The sequence below is a fragment of the Salvelinus namaycush genome, chromosome 25 (genome assembly GCF_016432855.1).
Source record: "Salvelinus namaycush isolate Seneca chromosome 25, SaNama_1.0, whole genome shotgun sequence".
Lineage (NCBI taxonomy): Eukaryota > Metazoa > Chordata > Actinopteri > Salmoniformes > Salmonidae > Salvelinus > Salvelinus namaycush.
In genome coordinates this window covers 37943023-37966002 of record NC_052331.1, presented here as the reverse complement: position 1 = coordinate 37966002, position 22980 = coordinate 37943023, and the positions used below count along the sequence as shown (strand labels likewise).

At 44.1% G+C, this 22980-nt stretch overlaps 1 protein-coding gene across 1 annotated transcript in view; it reads right to left on the bottom strand.

Annotated features, from left to right (window-relative positions):
* The window catches only part of LOC120019926 (cadherin-7-like), a 112396-nt gene extending 107637 nt beyond the window's left edge, over positions 1 to 4759 (bottom strand). Inside the window, exon 1 of the mRNA XM_038963337.1 lies at positions 4523 to 4759. Within this exon, the coding sequence (XP_038819265.1) occupies positions 4523 to 4759 (237 nt within the window). The remainder of the gene's footprint in view (positions 1 to 4522) is intronic.
* Positions 4760 to 22980: the final 18221 nt, after the last annotated feature.

Below are 22980 nucleotides of genomic sequence, written 5' to 3'. Positions count from 1 at the left end.
AAAACAACATCCATGTGTCCGTGTGTGTAGAGTGCGTGTGATATAGCATCTGTTTGTGTAAGCAAGTGTCTGTGCCTCTGTGTGTGTCTCTTCACACTCCCCGCTGTTCCATAGGGTGTATTTTTATATTTTTGTTTTTTTAATCTTATTCTACTGCTTGTGTAACGGTGGTCCTCCTCCTCTTCAACCGAAAAGGAGGAGTATTGAGGGAACCAAGGCGCAGCGGAGTTTGAACACATAATTTATTAAAGAAAACACGAACTTGACTAAACTAACAAAAACAACAAACGGTGTAGACAGACCTGAACGACGAACTTACATTTAAACACGAGAACGCACGAACAGGGAAAAATAGCCTACACATAAAATGACGATGTACAACACAAACCGAACAGTCCCGTATGGTGCGACAAACACTGACACAGGAGACAACCACCCACAACGAACACTGTGAAAACACCTACCTAAATATGACTCTTAATTAGAGGAACGCCAAACACCTGCCTCTAATTAAGAGCCATACCAGGCAACCCATAAACCAACATAGAAACAGAAAACATAGAATGCCCACCCAAACTCACGTCCTGACCAACTAACACATACAACAAATTAACAGAAATAGGTCAGGAACGTGACAGCTTGCATCAGTTACCTGATGTGGAATAGAGTTCCATGTAGTCATGGCTCTATGAAGTACTGTAACACCGCTCAGCACTAGAGCAGACTTTTAGAGCACTTTGATATAGGCTAAGTGCTATATGCCTCTGCTTCGGGGGGGGTCTGAGGGAAGACTCGGTGTCCACTGAAACATGAATGTGAAACCCGGGTGGATTGAGGTTGAAGGGGAAGGAAAGGTGGAGAGGTCAACAAGGGAAAAATGTTGAGTACCAGAACAGCCATCCGCTGACTCCAGAACACAAAACACAGGGAGATGTGTCTGCTATATGTTACAATTGCCGACAGACAAGCCATCTGGATGAAGACAGGCAGAGTTGACTCAGTAAACAAAACCGAAATGGCCCAATCCCAAACTGACCCCTAGACCCAACCTCCTATCCAAGGTCACTCTTGATTCCCCCTTTGCAGTTCTAAAAGGACTGGATAGGCATACACAATGTGGCAGAAATTACACCTGACAACAGACTGTAAACTACACCTGACAACCTACTGTAAACTACACCTGACAACAGACTGTAACCTACACCTGACAACCTGCTGTAAACTACACCTGATAACCTGCTGTAAACTACACCTGACAACAGACTGTAAACTACACCTGACAACAGACTGTAACCTACACCTGACAACAGACTGTAACCTACACCTGACAACAGACTGTAACCTACACCTGACAACCTGCTGTAAACTACACCTGATAACCTGCTGTAAACTACACCTGACAACAGACTGTAACCTACACCTGACAACCTGCTGTAAACTACACCTAACAACCTGCTGTAAACTACACCTGACAACAGACTGTAACCTACACCTAACAACCTGCTGTAAACTACACCTGACAACAGACTGTAACCTACACCTGACAACCTGCTGTAAACTACACCTGACAACCTGCTGTAAACTACACCTGACAACCTGCTGTAAACTACACCTGACAACCTGCTGTAAACTACACCTGACAACCTGCTGTAAACTACACCTGACAACCTGCTGTAAACTACACCTGACAACAGACTGTAACCTACACCTGACAACCTGCTGTAAACTACACCTGACAACCTGCTGTAAACTACACCTTACAACCTGCTGTAAACTACACCTGACAACCTGCTGTAAACTACACCTTACAACCTGCTGTAAACTACACCTGACAACAGACTGTAACCTACACCTTACAACCTGCTGTAAACTACACCTGACAACCTGCTGTAAACTACACCTGACAACCTGCTGTAAACTACACCTGACAACCTGCTGTAAACTACACCTGACAACAGACTGTAACCTACACCTGACAACCTGCTGTAAACTACACTTGAGAACAGACTGTAACCTACACCTGACAACCTGCTGTAAACTACACCTGACAACATGCTGTAAACTACACCTGACAACATACTGTAAACTACACCTGACAACATGCTGTAAACTACACATGACAATATATGCTGTAAACTACACTTGGCAACATGCTGCAAACTACACCTGGCAACCTGCTGTAAACTACACCTGACAACATACTGTAAACTACACCTGACAACATGCTGTAAACTACACCTGACAATATATGCTGTAAACTACACCTGGCAACCTGCTGTAAACTACACCTGACAACATACTGTAAACTACACCTGACAACATGCTGTAAACTACACCTGACAATATATGCTGTAAACTACACCTGGTAACCTGCTGTAAACTACACCTGACAACATACTGTAAACTACACCTGACAATATATGCTGTAAATTACACCTAACAATATGTACTGTAAACTATACCTAATAACATATAATGTAAACTAAACTGAACAATATATGCTGTGAACTAAACCTACCAATATATACTGTAAACTACACCTAACAATATATACTGTAAACTACACCTAACAATATATACTGTAAACTACACCTGACAATATATTTTGTAAACTACACCTAACAATATGTACTGTAAACTACACCAAACAATATATACTGTATATGTATTATAAAACATTTAAATATATTTATGACAACTGCAGATTAGCTCTACAGAGAATACATCTATCTCTATGCTCTACCTTAACCTTATATTGTGTTGTACATTTTGAATTGTAAACATCTGTAGGGTGGCAATCCTTTGTCAGTCAGTAAAAATAGTATAGTTTGACACATTGAAGTAGGTTTGTATCCCGAGGCCTGACAATACGCTGACTGATATGAGGTTTGTATCCTGAGGCCTGACAATACTCTGACTGATATTTAGGTTTGTATCCCGAGGCCTGACAATACGCTGACTGAAAGGATTTAAATAAGTGCAGAAGAGATTAAGGGGCTCAGAACTGCAGAAATGGTTACGTTCTTGGCTTCCTAGTGTTGTCCTCCCCTTTTTCATGTTCAAGATTCATTTATGTGTAAGGCATCGCTCGTTAGATTCACCCCCCTCCCCCCCACCATGAGAGACACGCGTGTTCAAAGAACCTCTCAGGATTCACAAATGAAAGAGACATGTTCATCTGTGTGCCCCTTTGCCATCTACATATGAGAGCTGTGTGAATACTGAAAGCAATTGAATAGATAAAGAAAGGCTTTGATAGCAACGAACTCGTCAGCGCAGATTTGACTGGGCGAATCAAATACACTCTCAGCCGCGTTCCAGAGGACTCTCTCGCTACAGTTGCTGTTCTGCTTTTCTTTCAGATCGTAAAACGAGAATAAGCGTGAGCCTTAACAAAATGTCACCGTTTAAGTAGCCGTCTTTTATATTCTATAGCCTATGGTAGAGTTGATTAAGAGTTAAGAATATGTAAATTCTTCTACAGCCTGTGTCATTCCTGCTAAGTGGAAGGATCTTCAGTCTTCGTAGCTGATACAGACTTCCCTGTTGCTCTACGTAGCTTTACAACAATGCCTCTGATTTGCCAACTCAGTGCCATTCAACAATAGTCATTGAAGTATTATCGCATTTTTTGTTGTTGTTATAAAGTTCTTATCCAGTACAACTTACAGTAGTGAGTGGAAACATCTTCAGACTTTTTTTCCCACCGTACTGGTCCCCCCCCATGGGAATCAAACCCACAACGCTGGCGTTGCAAGCTCCATACACACGGGACCGTGCACTGAGGGAGCAGCATGGGGTCCCTAGCACGCCGCCAATCCCAAAGAAAGATAAATTAACAGAAGGAACGCCCCCCCCCCCCTCCTTGTATTGTGTAACAATCAGAGCTTCCTCTTCCTGGTGGATATATATACCAGCCATTCGGTTTAGCTGCCACAATCACGTATCACGGAAGTCCATTCATTACTTCACGTTGGAGGTGCCCTATCAAAAACCAGAATTGTTGTCAGACCTTTAAGCAGGAGACGTAAGTGGACACCAGGGGCCTGGTTCAGGAGGATGCCATTTTAAGGAGTGTTCAGATAGAAAGCCATTTTGCAGGAATGGTCGTCTGTCATGTAGAATGGGGATACTGTCAGCTCTACGAGCAAACCTTCTGAAAGTTTCTTCTCACTAAATAAACCCCTGAACTTGTTTTTACCCTGGCTATTTAAAAAACCTCTGTACTCTTCTTGCAGTCATTTATCAAGAGGTTTGTTACACGAGCAGATCACGGAGATCGGCGAAAGCCTGTGAACTCCAAGACTCTCTGAAACACGTTTCTCTGTTGCTCATATATCCTTCCTGTGAATTCACGTCTCTAACAAATGCATAAAAACGTACAGAAATGTTGAATAACACAAGTAGCATGAACTCCTTTTTTTATATTTATGTACTTCACCCAATCGACCTGCACGTTTTCCATATTAGCACAGTCACACATCCACCTATTTACTGTAGTAATACCCCCAGAAACTCTTACCTTGCCCACGTAGAGTGGCTCGTCCCCCATGTACTCCTCCAGCACAAAGAACTGGTTCCACACCCAGCTGCGCCTCTGCCTGTGGTGTGCCCCCCCTTCGCCGCTCCTTTGGTACATCCTGACCTGATGCAGGGGCACTGAGTTCAAGGTCAGGCCAGAGCAGCCCATCTCCCAAATGGGTACGAGAACAATCAACACGCTAATCACACTCCACATGGGGGGACAGTTCAGTCGCATCTTTGTGATACAATTTGTTTGTTGAAATTTTACTGGAAAAGACTCAAGAAGAAGCGTTGTCCCACCATCCACCAGCGTTGTCCACCATTCACTGAGTAACTGGAGGGTTGAACAGAAGAGACACTCCAGGTGGTGTTTAACGAGCAAGTGTATCCTTCAGCAGACAGACGGACGGATTGTGATTGCTGGTTGCCAAGGTGTCAGAACACGTCTACTTCACACCTGCAGTTGATAATTGGAGCCTATCAGAAAGAATGAGAAAGAGAGGGGAGGGGGAGACGGAGAAAGAGAGGGGAGGGGGAGAGGGAGAAAGAGAAGGGAGGGGGAGAGGGAGAAAGAGAAGGGAGGGGGAGAGGGAGAAAGAGAGGGGAGGGGGAGAGGGAGAAAGAGAAGGGAGGGGGAGAGGGAGAAAGAGAGGGGAGAGGGAGAAAGAGAGGGGAGAGGGAGAAAGAGAGGGGAGAGGGAGAAAGAGAGGGGAGGGGGAGGGAGAGAGGGAGAAAGAGAGGGGAGGGGGAGGGAGAGGGGGAGAAAGAGAGGGGAGGGGGAGAGGGAGAAAGAGAGGGGAGGGGGAGGGAGAGAGAGAGAAAGAGAGGGGGGGGGAGGGAGAAAGAGAGGGGGGGGAGGGAGAAAGAGAGGGGAGGGGAGAGGGAGAAAGAGAGGGGAGGGGTAGAGGGAGAAAGAGAGGGGAGGGGGAGAGGGAGAAAGAGAAGGGAGGGGGAGAGGGAGAAAGAGAGGGGAGGGAGAGAGGGAGAAAGAGAAGGGAGGGGGAGGGAGAGAGGGAGAAAGAGAAGGGAGGGGGAGATAGAGAACGAGAAGGGAGGGGGAGAGGGGGAGTGAGAAAGAGAGGGGAGGGGGAGAGGGAGAAAGAGAGGGGAGCGAGAGAGGGAGAAAGAGAAGGGAGGGGGAGAGGGAGAAAGAGAGGGGAGGGGGAGGGAGAGAGGGAGAAAGAGAAGGGAGGGGGAGATAGAGAAAGAGAAGGGAGGGGGAGAGGGAGAGGGGGAGGGAGAAAGAGAGGGGAGGGGAGAGGGAGAAAGAGAAGGGAGGGGGAGAGTGAGAAAGAGAGGGGAGGGGGAGAGGGAGAAAGAGAGGGGAGCGAGAGAGGGAGAAAGAGAAGGGAGGGGGAGAGGGAGAAAGAGAGGGGAGGGAGAGAGGGAGAAAGAGAAGGGAGGGGGAGAGAGAGAAAGAGAGGGGAGGGGGAGAGGGAGGGAGAAAGAGAGGGGAGGGGAGAGGGAGAAAGAGAAGGGAGGGGGAGAGTGAGAAAGAGAGGGGAGGGAGAGAGGGAGAAAGAGAGGGGAGGGGGAGAGGGAGAGGGAGAAAGAGGGTGGGGTGTAGAAAGAGAATAAATGTAAGGATGAACATTCTCATGCCACGGCTTGCGTATATGATGACAAGCAGTAATAACACAAGTGGACACTTCCTTTTAGATGCTCAAAGGAACAAGGAAGCAGTCGTATAATACAGAACCGCTCAATCCGCAGATTCCCTGGGAGCGATTTGTCTGCTCATATCAACGTGGAGAAAACCTTCTCTCATTGTCTCTGTGTGACTTACTGTAGCTCCTGGTACAGCCCATGCCTTTTGAGTTGTGTAGAAATGACATCAGCAGTCTGCTCACTTCCAGAAGCCTTTGTTTGCTCTTACTGTAAGAGCTAAAAGAGCGTTATGCCTGTGGGCAGCTATATGAAGAGAATACTCCAGCTGCACAGCATTACAATGGCGTTTGCTTGGCATTCAGTATTAGGCCTATACACCAGTGGAGGCTCCTCAGAGGAGGAAGGGGAGAACCCTCCTCAGTGAATTTCATTAAAAAAAAAAAAATTTAACATTTAAAAAGTTATCCTTTTTTAGATAAAACTAGACTAACTATATTCACGTCACCAAATAATTGACTAAAACACACTGTTTTGCAATGAAGGTCTACAGTAGCCTCAACAGCACTCTGCAGGGTAGCATCATGGTGTAGCCGGAGGACAGCTAGCTTCTGTCCTCCCCTTGGTACATTGACTTCAATACACAACCTAGGAGGCTCATGGTTCTCACCCCGTTCCATAGACCTACATAGTAGATATGACAACCTCTGGAGGTCGTCCTCCAACCTATCAGAGCTCTTGCAGCATGAACTGACATGTTGTCCACCCAATCAAAGGTACAAATAATTAATCTAGAACTGAAAGCATAAGCTACAACTAGTTAGCACTGCAGTGCATAAAATCTTTTGAACAAATTAATTTATTACAAAATGAAGGAGAAGCAAGAGAGAGATAGAGAGAGAGAGATTGTCCTTTTTTTTCAGTTTCAACTCTCGTACGGACTCGGGAGAGGCGAAGGTCGAGAGCCTGCCAAGCCACACTGCTTCTCGACACACTGCTCGCTTAACCCGGAAACCAGGCGCACCAATGTGTTGGAGGAAACACCGTCCAGCTTGCAGGTGCACGGCCCGCCACAAGGAGTCGTTAGAGCGCGATGGGACAAGGAAATCCCAGCCGGCCAAACCCTCCCCTAACACGGACTACGCTGGCCTATTGTGCACCGCCTCATGGGTCTCCGGGTCAAACTATAGTGATGCTTTAAGCGCTGCGATGCAGTGCCTTAGACCGCTGCGCAACTCGGGAGGCATAAACCACGTTTATCTGTGATCAGAAGTGTATTCATTACGCCGATTCTGTTGAAAAACGTTTCTTAAACAAAAGCAAACGAAACGGGGATAAACATACCTGAATTTGTCCAATAGAAACTCTCATTTGAAACTGCTGGACTAATGATTACACCCTAGATCAGCTAGATGCAGGCAAGAGTGTGCAAGACAGTATTGAATGTGTCACCGTCTGTCCATGTGTCACTGTCTGTCACCTTACATTTGTCTCTCGACCTACGTGTGCACCTACGTTGTAAACTTTCATTCATAGGCTAGGTTGTATCAACCTCGTGATTGGCTATAGGGACAATTAGAGTATCGTGTAGTAACCTAAACATATCACTGTTACATTGAACTGGGTGAATGGAATATGAATGACAGTCATCCAATATGCTGTAATAGAAATAAGGCCGTGTTCAAGAAAAAATAAATGTGTCCTCCCTCATCTTAAACGGCACCGACCACCACTGCTATACACCACATACATGATGGTGAATGACATTGAGAAATGCTACAAGATCAATCCCACCTTGTAGACCTTGTAAAAAGTCTAAAGAAGAAGTTAAGGAAGTCTAAATGAATATCCCAAAATATTTGTGCCATAATTTACCAGTAGGAAAAATAGTAAGTCATTTGGGACTGGTCTGGGTTAGCTGACTTGAGCATAGCTGGTTAAACTGATTCCCAAAATCTCTCCAGGGGAGTTGGAGGCACTAGTCCTCCTTACTTTCTCTACCACATCACATTATTCAGTGGAATGTCCAATGTATTTGAATGGTTGCGGGGGACCAACCCTGGAAATATAGTTTACTAAGTTACCAATTACTTCACACTAGCATAAATGAAGCTACACTAAATCTACCCTTCAGAAAATATAGTTTATTTAACCAAAGTTACTTTGAAAATAGTAGTTACACTACATCAAAACTACATTGTGATAACTTATCATATCTAAATCTGAAAATGTCATAGACTACAAATTGAAAGACAGAAGTCAGAAGTTCACAGAATGTGTAACGTAGCCTATCAAAAAATGTCAAGTGAGAATTATTCAGGTCTGCTGCTGAAAAAAAAAGAAAATTGTTGCTTCCTTAACCCTTATTTTATTTTCTTGCCAACTACTGAAAACACTACCAAGATTTGAAAATGTGTTTAACTAACACTAAGCTACTTCAAAAATCGTATTAAATTACTAGTTGAACTACACGTATTTCCCTACTGGGTCGTATTCACTAGGCAACTAGCCATGGAAGGCCTCGATTATCACTTTACCGTTCGAAAGACTGGGGAAGTTTTCCTTTCAGAAAGACGATAAAAAGGGTTGAGTAGTAGATGAAATCAATTGCCACTTATAAAACCAAGGGTGGAGTTCCAAAGAGACATTGTGTTTCCAATTAAGCTAGCATCAAAATACAAAAACGAATGCTGCATAAGCTACTAAAAACTTTGTCCGACACGATAAGAGACACAGACAGAACAAGAAGTCCCCCCCCATCCCATCACCCCACAAATGCCTCTCCTGAGGGGAAACATAATTTCTACTTAGAGCCAATTGTCAAGTGAATGAGACAGGATTTGGATGGATGTCCACACAAGACGATTAGGCACCAAATGGAAGAAAATGGTCCAAAACAGAGGAGGGAACTTGTCCAATCATTTTAGTTTTTTTTGCCTGAAAAACTTTTTTCTACAGTGTGCAGTAATAAATACAATTCTGGTGGGATTCAAACCCTGGTCTCCTGCACGTGAAGTCAACACCATACCCATTAGACCAAGAGGACATCCTCAAGGCCTACATTTGGGCTTCAAGTGGGGTTTCTGAAGACTTACAGGGAGAAGAGAACAAGAGAATTGCTGCAAGTTTGTCCAAAAGGGAACTGCTTGTCCTTGCTCATTTGACAGAGAAGGAGATATGGATCATAAGCAATGTCTTTGGGGCAGAGAGAGAGAGAGAGAGAGAGAGAGAGAGAGAGAGAGAGAGAGAGAGAGAGAGATAGAGAGAGAGAGAGCATGTATGTTGAATTGTTTTAGCACGGACACTGTTTGGGTTCGCGGAGGGCATCAGGAGCATGTGTGTGTGTCCGTGTGTGTACCAGTGTATGTATGTGTTGGGTGAACCAAATGTATTTCATCACCCTGAGCTCTACTAAAAGGCAATGGCATTAGAGTGTGTGTGTGTCATTAGAGTTTCAGCACGCTCCCTTCGAGGGAGACCTTGCAGATGCATTATACAACAACAACAACAACAACCAAAGTTAAAATAAATAGAATAAACGGTCATGTACGGCTTTCGGCTTCACAAGAACTCTCCCCCTTTTCTCCTCAGTAGAACTGATGACGCGAGCACAAAAAGATGGCAGAAAGTAACTATTGGGACAAATAAAGTGAAGATTTTCATTTGCGAGTAAAACTCAACTCCACATCAGCGCTTGATTAAGGATGACTCGCTGCAGCTTAAATGGATATAACCTTTAGTTCAAGTGACGAAAGATCTAATCTTAGAATCTTTCTACAGTGTCTCTAGGGGAATAAAGTGAGCGAAAGACTTTTCGTAGTATAGTACACCCTCTTAGAAAAAAAAGGGGCTTTCTAGAACCTAAAAGGGTTCTTCGGTTGTCCCCATAGGAGAACCATTTGAGTAACCTTTTGGTTCCAGGTAAGAAACCTTTTGGTTCCAGGTAGAACCCTTTTGAGTTCCATGTAGAACCCTTTACACAGAAGGTTCTACATGGAATGCCAAAAGAGTTCTACATGGAACCAAGAAACGGTTCCACCTGGAACCAAAAAGGGTTCTCCTATGAGGACAGCCGAAGAACCCTTTAGGAACCCCTTTTTTCTAAGAGTGCAGAATCTTTTTAAAGTCAAACTCTTAGAGCAGGGATGGGGGCCAAAAACAATCTGAACTCATCGCAGTGGCTCGCGAGTCTGCGTACCAACATCCATACTCACACATGCAGTCAGAGCAGGCCTTAAACCACCCCACCTTGCGAATAAAACAGAAAGAGAGAAATGAGCAGTTACAGAGTGACTTACAAAATCAATGGGCTCCCCTGGTTGGAAATTTGACCATGATTACTACAAGCCAGTTGCACATCCCTGGCTTAGAGTCTGGAACAAGATGGAGCAGGGCTGTATGGTTGCCGTCATGCAAGCGCCGACCCAGCTTTGTTATTTTCTGATTATTTTGGCGTTTATATGAACTTTTTTTGAACATCAGATCAGTAGTTACGACCCTCAAATCCGGCTTCAACTTCGACTCATCTGCCCTGGGCTCTTTGTGTACCTCCATCCCAATCTTACCCAAGAGTAATGTCAGGCAAAAAAGAGGTTGTAAAGCGTGCATCCTGGTGAGACTTAGAAGGGAAAACCGGCCACCACTTCCCTCCATTCTATTAGCCAATGTACTTGATAATTAGATGAATGACCTCCGATTACTGATTTACTATTAACGGGACTCTCGTAACTGCAATAGTCTCTGTTTTTCTGAAACATGGCCTTCGGACAAGATACCCCCCATTCACTATTCAACTCGATGGAATCTCCATTCACTAAGCGGACAGAACATTGGATTCATGGAAATCCAGAGGGGAGGGGTATGTCTCTTCATCAACAACAAATGGTGTGCAGACTGTAGCGCAGTGGAAGTCTCGACCTCAAATGCCGACCCTTCTAGCTCCCGAGAGAGTTTTCATCTGTTATTGTGACTGGTGTGCACATTCCACCTCAGGACAACAACAAAAACAACAAGATCGCACTTGAACTGTACAAGGCTATAAACAAGCAGGAAACCATGCACCCAAAGGCTGCTTTTTTTGTTGCCACTATGTGTCTGGTTTTGAGATCCACAGTGTCTGGTCTTGAGATTCACAGTGTCTGGTCTTGAGATTCACAGTGTCTGGTCTTGAGATTCATAGTGTCTGGTCTTGAGATCCACAGTGTCTGGTCTTGAGATCCACAGTGTCTGGTCTTGAGATCCACATCGTCTGGTCTTGAGATCCACATCGTCTGGTCTTGAGATCCACGGTGTCTGGTCTTGAGATCCATAGTGTCTGGTCTTGAGATCCATAGTGTCTGGTCTTGAGATTCATAGTGTCTGGTCTTGAGATCCATAGTGTCTGGTCTTGAGATCCATAGTGTCTGGTCTTGAGATCCATAGTGTCTGGTCTTGAGATTCATAGTGTCTGGTCTTGAGATCCATAGTGTCTGGTCTTGAGATTCATAGTGTCTGGTCTTGAGATTCATAGTGTCTGGTCTTGAGATCCACAGTGTCTGGTCTTGAGATCCACAGTGTCTGGTCTTGAGATCCACAGTGTCTGGTCTTGAGATTCACAGTGTCTGGTCTTGAGATCCATAGTGTCTGGTCTTGAGATCCATAGTGTCTGGTCTTGAGATCCATGGTGTCTGGTCTTGAGATCCATAGTGTCTGGTCTTGAGATCCACAGTATCTGGTCTTGAGATCCATAGTGGCTGGTCTTGAGAGGCATGGTGTCTGGTCTTGAGTTGATGACCAGAATTTTGCACCACTACATGATGTTTGTCACATGCTTCTCTCTCTTGATGCAATTCACAGTATCTACGTAGATAAACAAATCCAAGCTCCAGTAAATTACACGCCTGCCACACATTTCTACAATGGTGAAATAATGTGATGGCAAGTTCATGTATTTACATGACAATTACTCATTCACTAAGGGTGTTGTCAATGCGGTTGAGGATGGGCTAAACTGTGATATATGGCTTCGAACATCGCAGGTTCGTTCCCACTGCTAGGCACTTGTTTTTTGTTGTTGTTTGTTTTTTACCCTAACCCAACCCAAACCTAAACTCTAACCTTACCACCCCGAATGAAAGCCTAAACTTACTCCAAACCTTAACCCTAACTCCTTGGAATTAATTCCTAAACCTACCCCCAAACCTTAACCCTAACTTCTCGGAATTAATTCCTGAACTTAACCCTCGGTTTAACGAGTGAATGACAGCACTGTTATTGTGCAGTTTGACTGACGGCTGACAGGACGTGGTGACATGGGGGTTCGTATTTGGCTGTTTAGAAGTTTGAAATGGGGTACCGTAACTCTGGAAGTTGTGTTGACATAAACCCACATCTCTTCACCATTCACAAGGCCCTTCCTTCAGAGGGGCAAGATGAATTTATGCCATGCTCTTTGATCATCCTCCCTCTCTCTCTCTCTACCTGCCTCTGTTTTTCACTCTCTGCCTCTTCCCTCTCCCTCTGTCTGCCTCTGTTTTTCACTCTCTGCCTCTTCCCCCCCTCTCTCTCTCTGCCTCTTCCCTCTCTCTCTCTCCCTGCCTCTGTTTTTTACTCTCTGCCTCCGCCCCTCTCTCTCTCTCTGCCTCTGTTTTTCACTCTCTGCCTCTTCCCCCCCTCTCTCTCTCTCTCTCTCTGCCTCTTCCCTCTCTCTCTCTCCCTGCCTCTGTTTTTACTCTCTGCCTCCGCCCCTCTCTCTCTCTCTGCCTCTGTTTTTCACTCTCTGCCTCTTCCCCCCCCTCTCTCTCTCTCTCTGCCTCTTCCCTCTCTCTCTCTCCCTGCCTCTGTTTTTACTCTCTGCCTCCGCCCCTCTCTCTCTCTCTGCCTCTGTTTTTCACTCTCTGCCTCCCCCCTCTCTCCCTGCCTCTGTTTTTCACTCTCTGCCTCTTCCCCCCTCTCTCTCTCCCTGCCTCCATCTTTCTCTCTCTGTCCCCCCTCTCCCTTTCTGCCCCCTCTCCTCTCTCTCTCTCTCTCTTGTCCCTCTTTCTTCCCACACGCTGCAGTGCTTCTGAGGTGATGCATGAAGGGGAAATGTCTTATCTAAACCCTCTAATCTCTTTTATAAGCCTCCCTTTACAGGGAGTTATTACAAGCGCTTAGTAACTGACTAGATGTCTTCTCTTTAAACAGCATCCTGTACATACAGTCTGTTGAATTGAAGAAGTAAAGAGTTCAAGAAGAGCTAAACAGCTATTGGCAGTGGCACAGGAAATTACCACCTAGATTATCAGATAATGTCTCACTATTCTATTCCTGTTTGGCTCAGTTCGTAGAGTGTGGCGCTTGTAGATGGTTCAATTCCTGATGGGGGGCCATTTTTCTTTTTTACTATTCTAGATCAGGCTTTCCAAAACTCTGTCCTGGGCCATCTCCACTACCAGACCTGAATGGACCTGACTACCAGACCTGGGATCAACTACTACTGGTATGTTTCTGCCCTGCACAATGGAACCAATGGAGGTGTCCCAAAAGTGCAAACGCCTGCCCATCTGGAACCATGAAATCAAACAGTCCTACCCAGAACCCTCAAACACGCAATCACTGAGGGGTTACGGCCAATTTGTAAAGGGACGGGGAGCGATTTGAAACTAGCTATATTAAAATATTTGAAAAGAAAACAAACACTTTTGAACCCAGGTCTGCGAACACTGAATGTAATTATGGGAAACTCTGATGTCCATGTTATGTCCTACCCCTGTTCACCCTAACCCTTGCCATATGACTCATTATTGTGCAATGACCACAGACGAGAGTAGCGCGGGGCAGAACTTGATGAATACACATTTACAGCGGAAGCATTTGTCCTGATCTGTCTTGACAATGTCAAATCTTTCTTTATATTAGCCAACAACAATTCCTACAGGAGCGGTCATGCACATGTAACAGGTGTAACGCTGCCATCTTACCAATACCTCTTCCTCCCTCACCAGCTCACACCAAGACTGGATCTCAGGTCCTCTGTCTCGCAAACACACGTCACTGCCCTCCTGCTATCGTCTTAGCCAGCCGTACCACTGAAAAGCTAGCAATTTGATTCAGTGGACATCAAGCTGAGGAGTGAGCTTTTAAACTACACAAAATCGTTCTGAGATTTGATCTTGCCACAAGAGAAGTCATATGTTTAGATACAAAAATACTGTAATGCAGATTCCACTGAATAAAGCCCCGAGAGTTGGTGCTGCTGTGTATAAACTTGATGGTAGCCTAAGGGATGTCATTCCCAGCCAGGTCACACCAGATCAACTTCAGTTTTCGACGTTTGTCCATGTCCCCAGGTCTTCGGGAGATGCCTTCAATTCCAGCTAGTAGCGGCAACATGACTGCCCATTACAATCTGGTAAAGGCTCGTGGCCTGGATGGGGATAGAGAGAGGGCTTAAACTGCACGTTTTGGTTCTGAGAATTGAGGCCTCAATCCCAGTGCTAGGCACTTGTTACATTTTTAAATGTTTTAACCCTATTCTAAACCATAACCCTTACCTTAATCCTTACCACCCACTACAATTCAATCAAGATGGAGGCAGGTCAGTTTTGCTGAGCATGTTGTGTCAGTCACACTGTTTGTTTGTTTCATGTTACACGTTTTTATTACAAAACTGTTAAAGGCTGCGAGAGTTGTCATTAAACAACAGGCAAAATCTAATGTCCTACAGGATCAAAGCAATCAAAGTGTTACATTGACATCTGCTGGTTTCTACACAAGGAGATAAAGCCGGTGTGGTGGACCCCCTAAAAGCCGAGAGAGAATACATCTGTGCTGTGACTGACGGTCTAGTTGGGCCGACTAGCCTTGGATACTCCTCGATGGTCAGGTTCTATATCTGCATTTCGCTATTCTAGCGGAGTCTTCTGACTCCTCCCTGCCTTGCTGTGCTGTGTGGTGGAAGCCGGAGGTCGGTATCTGCGCTGTGACATAACGTCTAGATGCGCTGGGCTTCCTAGCACAGGATACCCCTGCCAGGTGGACTAGCCACCGGTGATTGACCGGTCTACTGGGCCCGCTCTGCCTCACTGTGCGGTAGCCTACTGCGAGGCGACTGAGTGCATTGACCAGACCCACACACTGGGTGAAATCCCTGTCAGTACATTCCTGCAGCGGCTGTTGAACGCGCTGACCGTTCTAACAAGTGAATTGTTGGTTTCAGTGATTAAAATTGGTATTTTTGTACAAATAGTTTTAATTGCTGCCTACATGGATTATGGCTCATTGCATAGTCTAGGTGATCAAAAACAATCTCATCTCCCTAACCCAGAGATACCACTAAACTCTACTTTGACTGATGGTATAGCAGCTTTTGTCTTTCAGAGGGATCCGATTGTGTTACCATTTGACTCCTACTGTGACATGTTCATAAAACGTTCTCATCTACAGGGTTTGGTCTCGCTAAAAACTATGTTTGTTGTATCAGATGACTGTAGTTTGGATTATTTTAAATAATCTAAGGGCAGAGAGATTTTTAGGAAGAAATAAATCAAGGTGTTTTATTATTCTTTTGCTTTTGGTGTCAGGAAACATTCACCCAAAGCCAGGCCCATTGGCTATAGATCAGGAAACATTCACCCAAACCCAAGCCCATTGGCTATGGATCAGGAAACATTCACCCAAAGCCAAGCCCATTGGCTATAGATCAGGAAACATTCACCCAAAGCCAGGCCCATTGGCTATGGATCAGGAAACATTCACTCAAAGCCAGGCCCATTGGCTATGGATCAGGAAACATTCACTCAAACCCAGGCCCATTGGCTATGGATGAACTTCCCACTCCAAATGATTTTAAAACTAGATCAGGGTTGGGACTGATGCATATTAATGTGAGGAGTTTACATGATAAAAGTCTGGGTTCACACTGCTGACCCAGATGTCTTAGTACTGTCCGAGACCTGGCTTAAGAAATCTGTTCTAAATCAGTCTATAGGCTTGGATGGTTATAATGTTTATCAATGTGACCGACAAAGTAGAGGTATAGCCATCTATATTAAAGACATATATGTGGTTACTGAACTAAGGTCTTTATCTAATGAGTTTTTAGCATTGAAGCTGCAGTTATCGAAAGCTGTGAACTTAGATTTGATAGGATGTTATAGACCTCCATCTGCAAAAGTAGAATCCCTGGATTCTCTGGCTGAATTGATGCGTGGTTGGGGGGGGCAATGGTCCTTATGGACGATTTAAACTGGAATCTCCAAACTCTGAGGCCATAAGAGGACTGTGCATTACATTCAAGTTTACTAAAATGATAAATACAGTCACAAGACTCAATCCCAAAGATATCTATAAGTCAACACTTATTGATGTAAGTTCTGTGAGCAGGCATTCCTGCATGAACTTTATGCAACTGTGATAGGATTGCACTTATTCCAGATATCGAAGAGGCATTCTCCTATTTTCATTCTATGTTTTCTACTCTCTGTGATAAACACGCCCCTCTCAAAAAAGTACCGGGTAAGAGGTAGAGACAATCCCTGGTTTACAGGGGAATTGTCTGATTTGATCCATAAACGAAATACACAATGGGCCAAAGCCAGAAAGAGTAATTCCCAGGCTGAATGGTAGTTCTTCAGGGCACTGAGAAATAAGTGCACCTTGTTAATACAGAAATGCAAATCTAGCTTCTATTACGAATCCACCAAGGCAAACCTCAATAACCCGACGATATTATGGAAAACCATTAAATCCATGAATGCTAACACAAACTCCTCTGGTCTTCTGCTGAAATTGACCTCAAATTCAATGGATGTGACTGACAAGAATAAACTGCTTGACATGTTTAATGAGCATTTTGCTAAAGCTGGACATTTATTTCATAATGAACTCCTTCCTAACATCTCAAATGAGGCTGTGAATGAAATTGTCACATGCCGACCTATGATTCATCCATTTAATTTTACCGAGATTGAGCTTTCAGAAGTTGTAAAGGAACTAAAATCTATTGATATTAAGAAAGCAGCTGGGCCGGATGAATTAAACCCATATTTAAAAAATAAAAAATAAATGTTGCAGAATTCATTGCTGCCCCTCTCTCACTCATATATTAAATTATTTCATTGGCGATTAATACCATTCCTAAAGTCTGGAAAGCAGCCTATGTTACGTCTTTACATAAAAGGTGAAGATACGTCCCAGTTGGATAACTATCGTCCCGTATCTAAACTGTCTGCACTGGCAAAAGTTTTGGAAAACTCACAGTTGAAAGACTTTCTTTATAATAACTCAGTTTTATCTCAATTCCAGTCGGGTTTTAGAACCAAGCATAGTACAGTTACTGCTGTAAGTAAGGTTGTAGGTGATATTCTAGATGCTCAGGACAAGACAAATCACTGTGTTTCACTTTTTATTGACTTATCGAAGGCCTCGGACACTGTTGACCATGCCCTGCTGTTGTATAGACTTAAAAAGGTTGGTTTAAGTGTTGATGGATTGGTTCCAAAACTATCTTTCTGACAGAACACAGTGTGTAGCTAAGGATGGTATGGAACCTAGTGGTTAGAGCGTTGGACTAGTAACTGAAAGGTTGCAAGATCGAATCCCCGAGCTAACAAGGTAAAAATCTGTCAATCTGCCCCTGAACAAGGCACTTTTCCTAGGCCATCATTGAAAATAAAACTTTGTTCTTAACTGACTTGCCTAGTTATATAAAGGTAAAAAAATTAATAAATCTGAGTTTCGAAAGCTTACAAAAGGAGTTCCCCAGGGCTCAATTTTAGGTCCGATCCTTTTTACACTGTATATAAATGATATAGGGAAGACTGTTGACTCTGCAAATCTCTATCTGTATGCTGATGACACAATTATTTATTCTAGCGCATCTAGTATTTAGAAGGCCTTTCAGGACTTACAGTTGGCCTTTGATGTTATTCAAAAGCAGATTTCCCAATTGAAACTTGTGCTTAATGAAAGGAAAACAAAGTTCATGGTTTTCTCTTCCCTGAAAGTAAACAGATAGAGTCACTTGCCGTATTTAACTATAACAGGCCAGCAAATTGATAGGGTCACCTCCTATCAGTATCTTGGGATTTGGTTAGATGAAAAGTTTCAATTTAAACTCACATTGATAACTTGACCAAGAAACGGAAGTTGAAATTGGGTTTCCGTTTCAGGAACAAATCTTGCTTTTCAATGTTAGTCAGAAAACATCTTGTTCAAAGCACTTTTTTTAAATCAGTGCTGGATGAGGGTGATATTGTCTATATGCAGGCCACAGCAAGTATCTTGAAAACTCTGGACACAGTGTATCACGGTGCTTTAAGATCTATTACCAATGCTAGATCACTGACCCATCACTGTGACCTGTATGCTATGGTGCAATGGACCTGTCTCTCCACCAGGAGGCTAAAGCACTGCTACACTTTTGTATACAAAGCATTGATGGGACAACTCCCATTGTATCTCTGTTCCTTACTGACCAGATCAGTCACTCAATGTAGTCTTCGTTCACAGTCGCTGCTGTCCTAAGGCTAGAACTGAGATGGGGAAACAATCTTTTTCCCATAATGCCCCTTCATCCTGGAACATGCTTCAGAAGATTCGGAAGATTGTAAAGTTAGGGGAGTTAGTGTCCTTGCGTGTTTTAAAGACTCTGATCGACTGTTTGTTATAACTGCAGTTGTTTCTAATCTTCAATTGTATCTTTAACTTGTCTTTTGTGTGTACTCTGTATTTTTCTGTAATGTTTTATGGACACGCTGCTATTTCCATGTTTTGCCTTCTTGCCAGGTCGCCCTTGCAAAAGACGTTTTTAACCTCAATGGGTTTTACCTGGTTAAATAAAATTAAAAAATAACCCTTACCTTAACCAGTTTTAGATTTGGTTCACTAAGAAATGCTAGTGGCCATGACTGAATTCTAACGTGAGTTGGTTTCAGGGTGTGGTTGATGTGGGTGTAGTGTGTGTGTGTGTTCGCAGGTGGGAAGAGTTAGACAAATTGTTTAGCCAATTAGCTTCAACCGGCTGATGTGCTTGCCTTCAGATAGTCCATTACTATCCCCAGAGATAGCCTATCAATAAATGACACAATGCAAATGAGACAATATTTTCATGTTGCACATCTTTTAGTTCTCTTGTTAAATGCTTTCAATATTTGTATATGAATTTCTACAATTTATAGTTGGTTTGAGGTTTTTTAAGTCATTGAAATTTGGAGCTACTTTCACTTGAAAAATATTTTCACATGCACATTATATAATTTACTGCTGGTCTCTAACTAGCCCCATATGGATATTGAACGTTAAACCAAATTGACCTATCAATATCAATGATATCAATTAGGGCATATCAATTGACCTATCAATATCAATGATATCAATTAGGGCATATCAATTGGGTCGTGTGCTGGTGTGCTCCAAATTGATGACTACTTGGATGCTGCCAGCTGTGGCCATGTGGGCAGGATTAAAATAATCCCAACGCATGGAAAACTGTTACGTTACCTTTCATTCTGTTACATACCATTCTATCCTGTCATCTCAAAAATCTCAGTTTTGGACCAGACTGACTTTATGAACAAAATGATCCTATTTACACTTTGTAGTAAATGTTTACTCTCCGTGAAATGTTTATGACTCCTATCAATGCCACAAAGGCCATTTTTAAAACGAGACAATGCTTTTTAGGAGCAGTCGCTCTTTAACCAGTCGGAACACTTACCTGGACAAAAGGAACCTATGTGAGAATGCTATTCATTGACTACAGCTCAGCGTTCAACACCATAGTGCCCTCAAAGCTCATCACTAAGCTAAGGACCCTGGGACTAAACACCTCCCTCTGCAACTGGATCCTGGACTTCCTGACGGGCCGCCCCCAGGTGGTAAGGGTAGGTAACAACACATGCACCACGCTGATCCTCAACACGGGGGCCCCTCAGGGGTGCGTGCTCAGTCCCCTCCTGTACTCCCTGTTCACTCATGACTGCATGGCCAGGCACGACTCCAACACCATCATTAAATTTGCCAACAACAACTTCTCCCTGAACGTGATCAAGACAAAGGTGATGATTGTGGACTACAGGAAAAGGAGGACCGAGGCACACCCCCATTCCCATCGACGGTGCTTTAGTGGAGCAGGTTGAGCTGTTCCTTCGTGTTCACAACACCAACAAACTATCATGGTCCACACACCAAGACAGTCGTGAAAAGTGCACAACAAAGCCTATTCCCCCTCAGGAGACTGAAAAGATTTGGAATGGGTCCTCAGATCCTCAAAAAGTTCTGCACCATCGAGAGCATCCTGACTGCTTGCATCACTGCCTGGTATGGCAACTGCTTGGCCCCCGACCGCAAGGCACTACAAAGGGTAGTGCGTACGGCCCAGTACATCACTGAGGCCAAGCTTCCTGACATCCAGGACCTCTATACCAGGCGGTGTCAAAGGAACGACCTAAAAATTGTCAAAGACTCCAGCCACCCTAGTCATAGACTGTTCTCTCTGCTACCGAACGGCAAGCGGTACCAGAGCTCCAAGTCTTAGGTCCAACAAGGTATTCCTAGACTAGGCCTGGGATTCAATCTGCTCGCGCTTTTGCCGGCTATGCAACATTTAATAAATGCTATTTCCGATTGAGCCGATATATGTAGCTTTTACCATGAATGTGGTGTCTGCGAACGCGGAAACAGTGCCTATAAAAAGCAGACAAAGCGTGATCGGATTGAATCCCAGTCCTATGGGCCCTGGTCTAAAGTAGAGCACTATATAGCGAATAGGGTGCGATTTGGGATGCAACCTAGCAGTACGTTTATCTTTTATTCAGCAGCTGGGTCTCACTAGACCCCTCCCAAACATTTGCCAACGAGTGTCCAACCCCCCCATCAGCCCCTACACACACACACACACACACACACACACACACACACACACACACACACACACACACACACACACACACACACACACACACACACACACACACACACACACACACACACACACAACAATAATCCTCTCTTCTCCCTGATATGTACACAGTGCACACCAGGGCACCATGGGTCCCCCATGCCAAGATCCCTGCCTCGCTCTCACAGTGCAAATTGTTCTATAGCTCAAAGCAGACTTGACAACCCTTTTCTCTCTCTCTCTCTCTCTCTCTCTCTCTCTCTCTCTCTCTGTGTATGTTTCTCTCCCCCGTTTCCCCTTTCTCTCTCCCCCACTTATTTTTCATCCCTGTCCAGAAATATGCCCTCTGTCGGTGTTGGCACTGCACGACGACGGACACAGTTTTTCTGCGGCTCGCCCAAATGCACTGAGACAGGATGATGAAGTCTCATTAGACTCTCGTGCCATCTGACATGAGTTGCACTGGCGGCAAGCGCGCGCTTCCCGCCGTGACTAGTTACTGTAAAATCCACAGAGCCAGAGGAGAGCGCACTCAAACAGTGTGCAATTTGAGCGCTTGCACCACCACCATCCCTCCATATCAACCCCTCCTTCCCTTCTCCCACTACTGTACCGTAGCTCCCCTTCTTCTCTATCTCTCAACAACTCATTCGCTAGAGAAAGAGAGCTGCCTCGAAGCGACGTGCAAATACAGGCTTCTAGAGCACATGCCCCTGCTGCGGGAACGACCGCAGTCTCCGCTGGGGACAGAACGCTCAGACGCAGAGAGTGCCCGCCACTCCTGGCATCTGGACATCAAGCACAGCGCGGGCAGTGACTGGTAACATATGGCCTCATTATTATCGCCAGCCGACTCAATTTGCAGCTCTTTATTGTGCTAGAGAGAGACTGAGGCAGAAGTTACCAGGTTGAGAAACAGTTTGAAGACATAGCCATGATGATGCAAACGTGAAGCAAACCTAACCCATTCATTAACCAATTTTGGATTGATTCTTACAAAAGCTTTAATAAATATATATCAAACCATCTCTCAAAAATAATGACAACATAAAACATCACCCTATCACCTTCTAGCTTTTTCCGAGGGGCATTATTAACCAACACCATTAAATATAACCTAGTCATTTTGCACTTTGGGTATGCCGCTAGCCACTTGATGCGCTTCTTATTTAACACATTAACTAATCAAAAAACACCCTGAAGAATCATAGGCTACATGCCAGCACAGAGGTAAGCTATTAAAAACAACATTGAAATGGTGAGCCTGTTGATTTATTTCCAGGAGCAACGTGACTCTGTTTATTTATCATAGGCCTATATCTTTTCTGCAAGACATCCCTTACGAAAAAAAGATTACAGTCAGTGTGCAATATAACTGCAGTGCACTGCAGTAGGCTGAAAATACTGCGTCCAAAATAAAATATATATATATTTTTTTTACTGCAGACATTTTGCAGTTTAACTGCAGTTACTGTGCAGTATAGCTAGTACACTGCAATCACTGGTTCCAAAATACCAAAGTTGACTGCAGTTACTGCACTTTCACTGCAGTTTCAAAACTGCAATATTTTTTGTAAGGAATAAGGCACACACACACACACACACACATACACATACACATACACACACACACACCGTATTAGCATCTCTACTAGGACATTAGGGCGGTATAGGGACATAATCAACATGTGAAGCAGTGCCTCCGCCGTGATCGCTTATCATGTCCCTACCGCCGGGCAAAAACAAGGTCTACACCATCATCCTCAATCATGTCTTGTTGTTCAAGCTCAGCCCGAATAATAAACAGGTATAGTAGCGTCAATACACAACCTTATAGGCCAACGTTAGCAAAGAAATAAAACAACAACAATCTGTTTGGAAAGAAACACCTTTAAGATACATTGGAGCCTAAAATATTTTAGAAAAAATATTGTCTTAAATTGTTAAAGAAAGATATAATTTGAGTCAACTTCTTAGACATCTCAATTTGT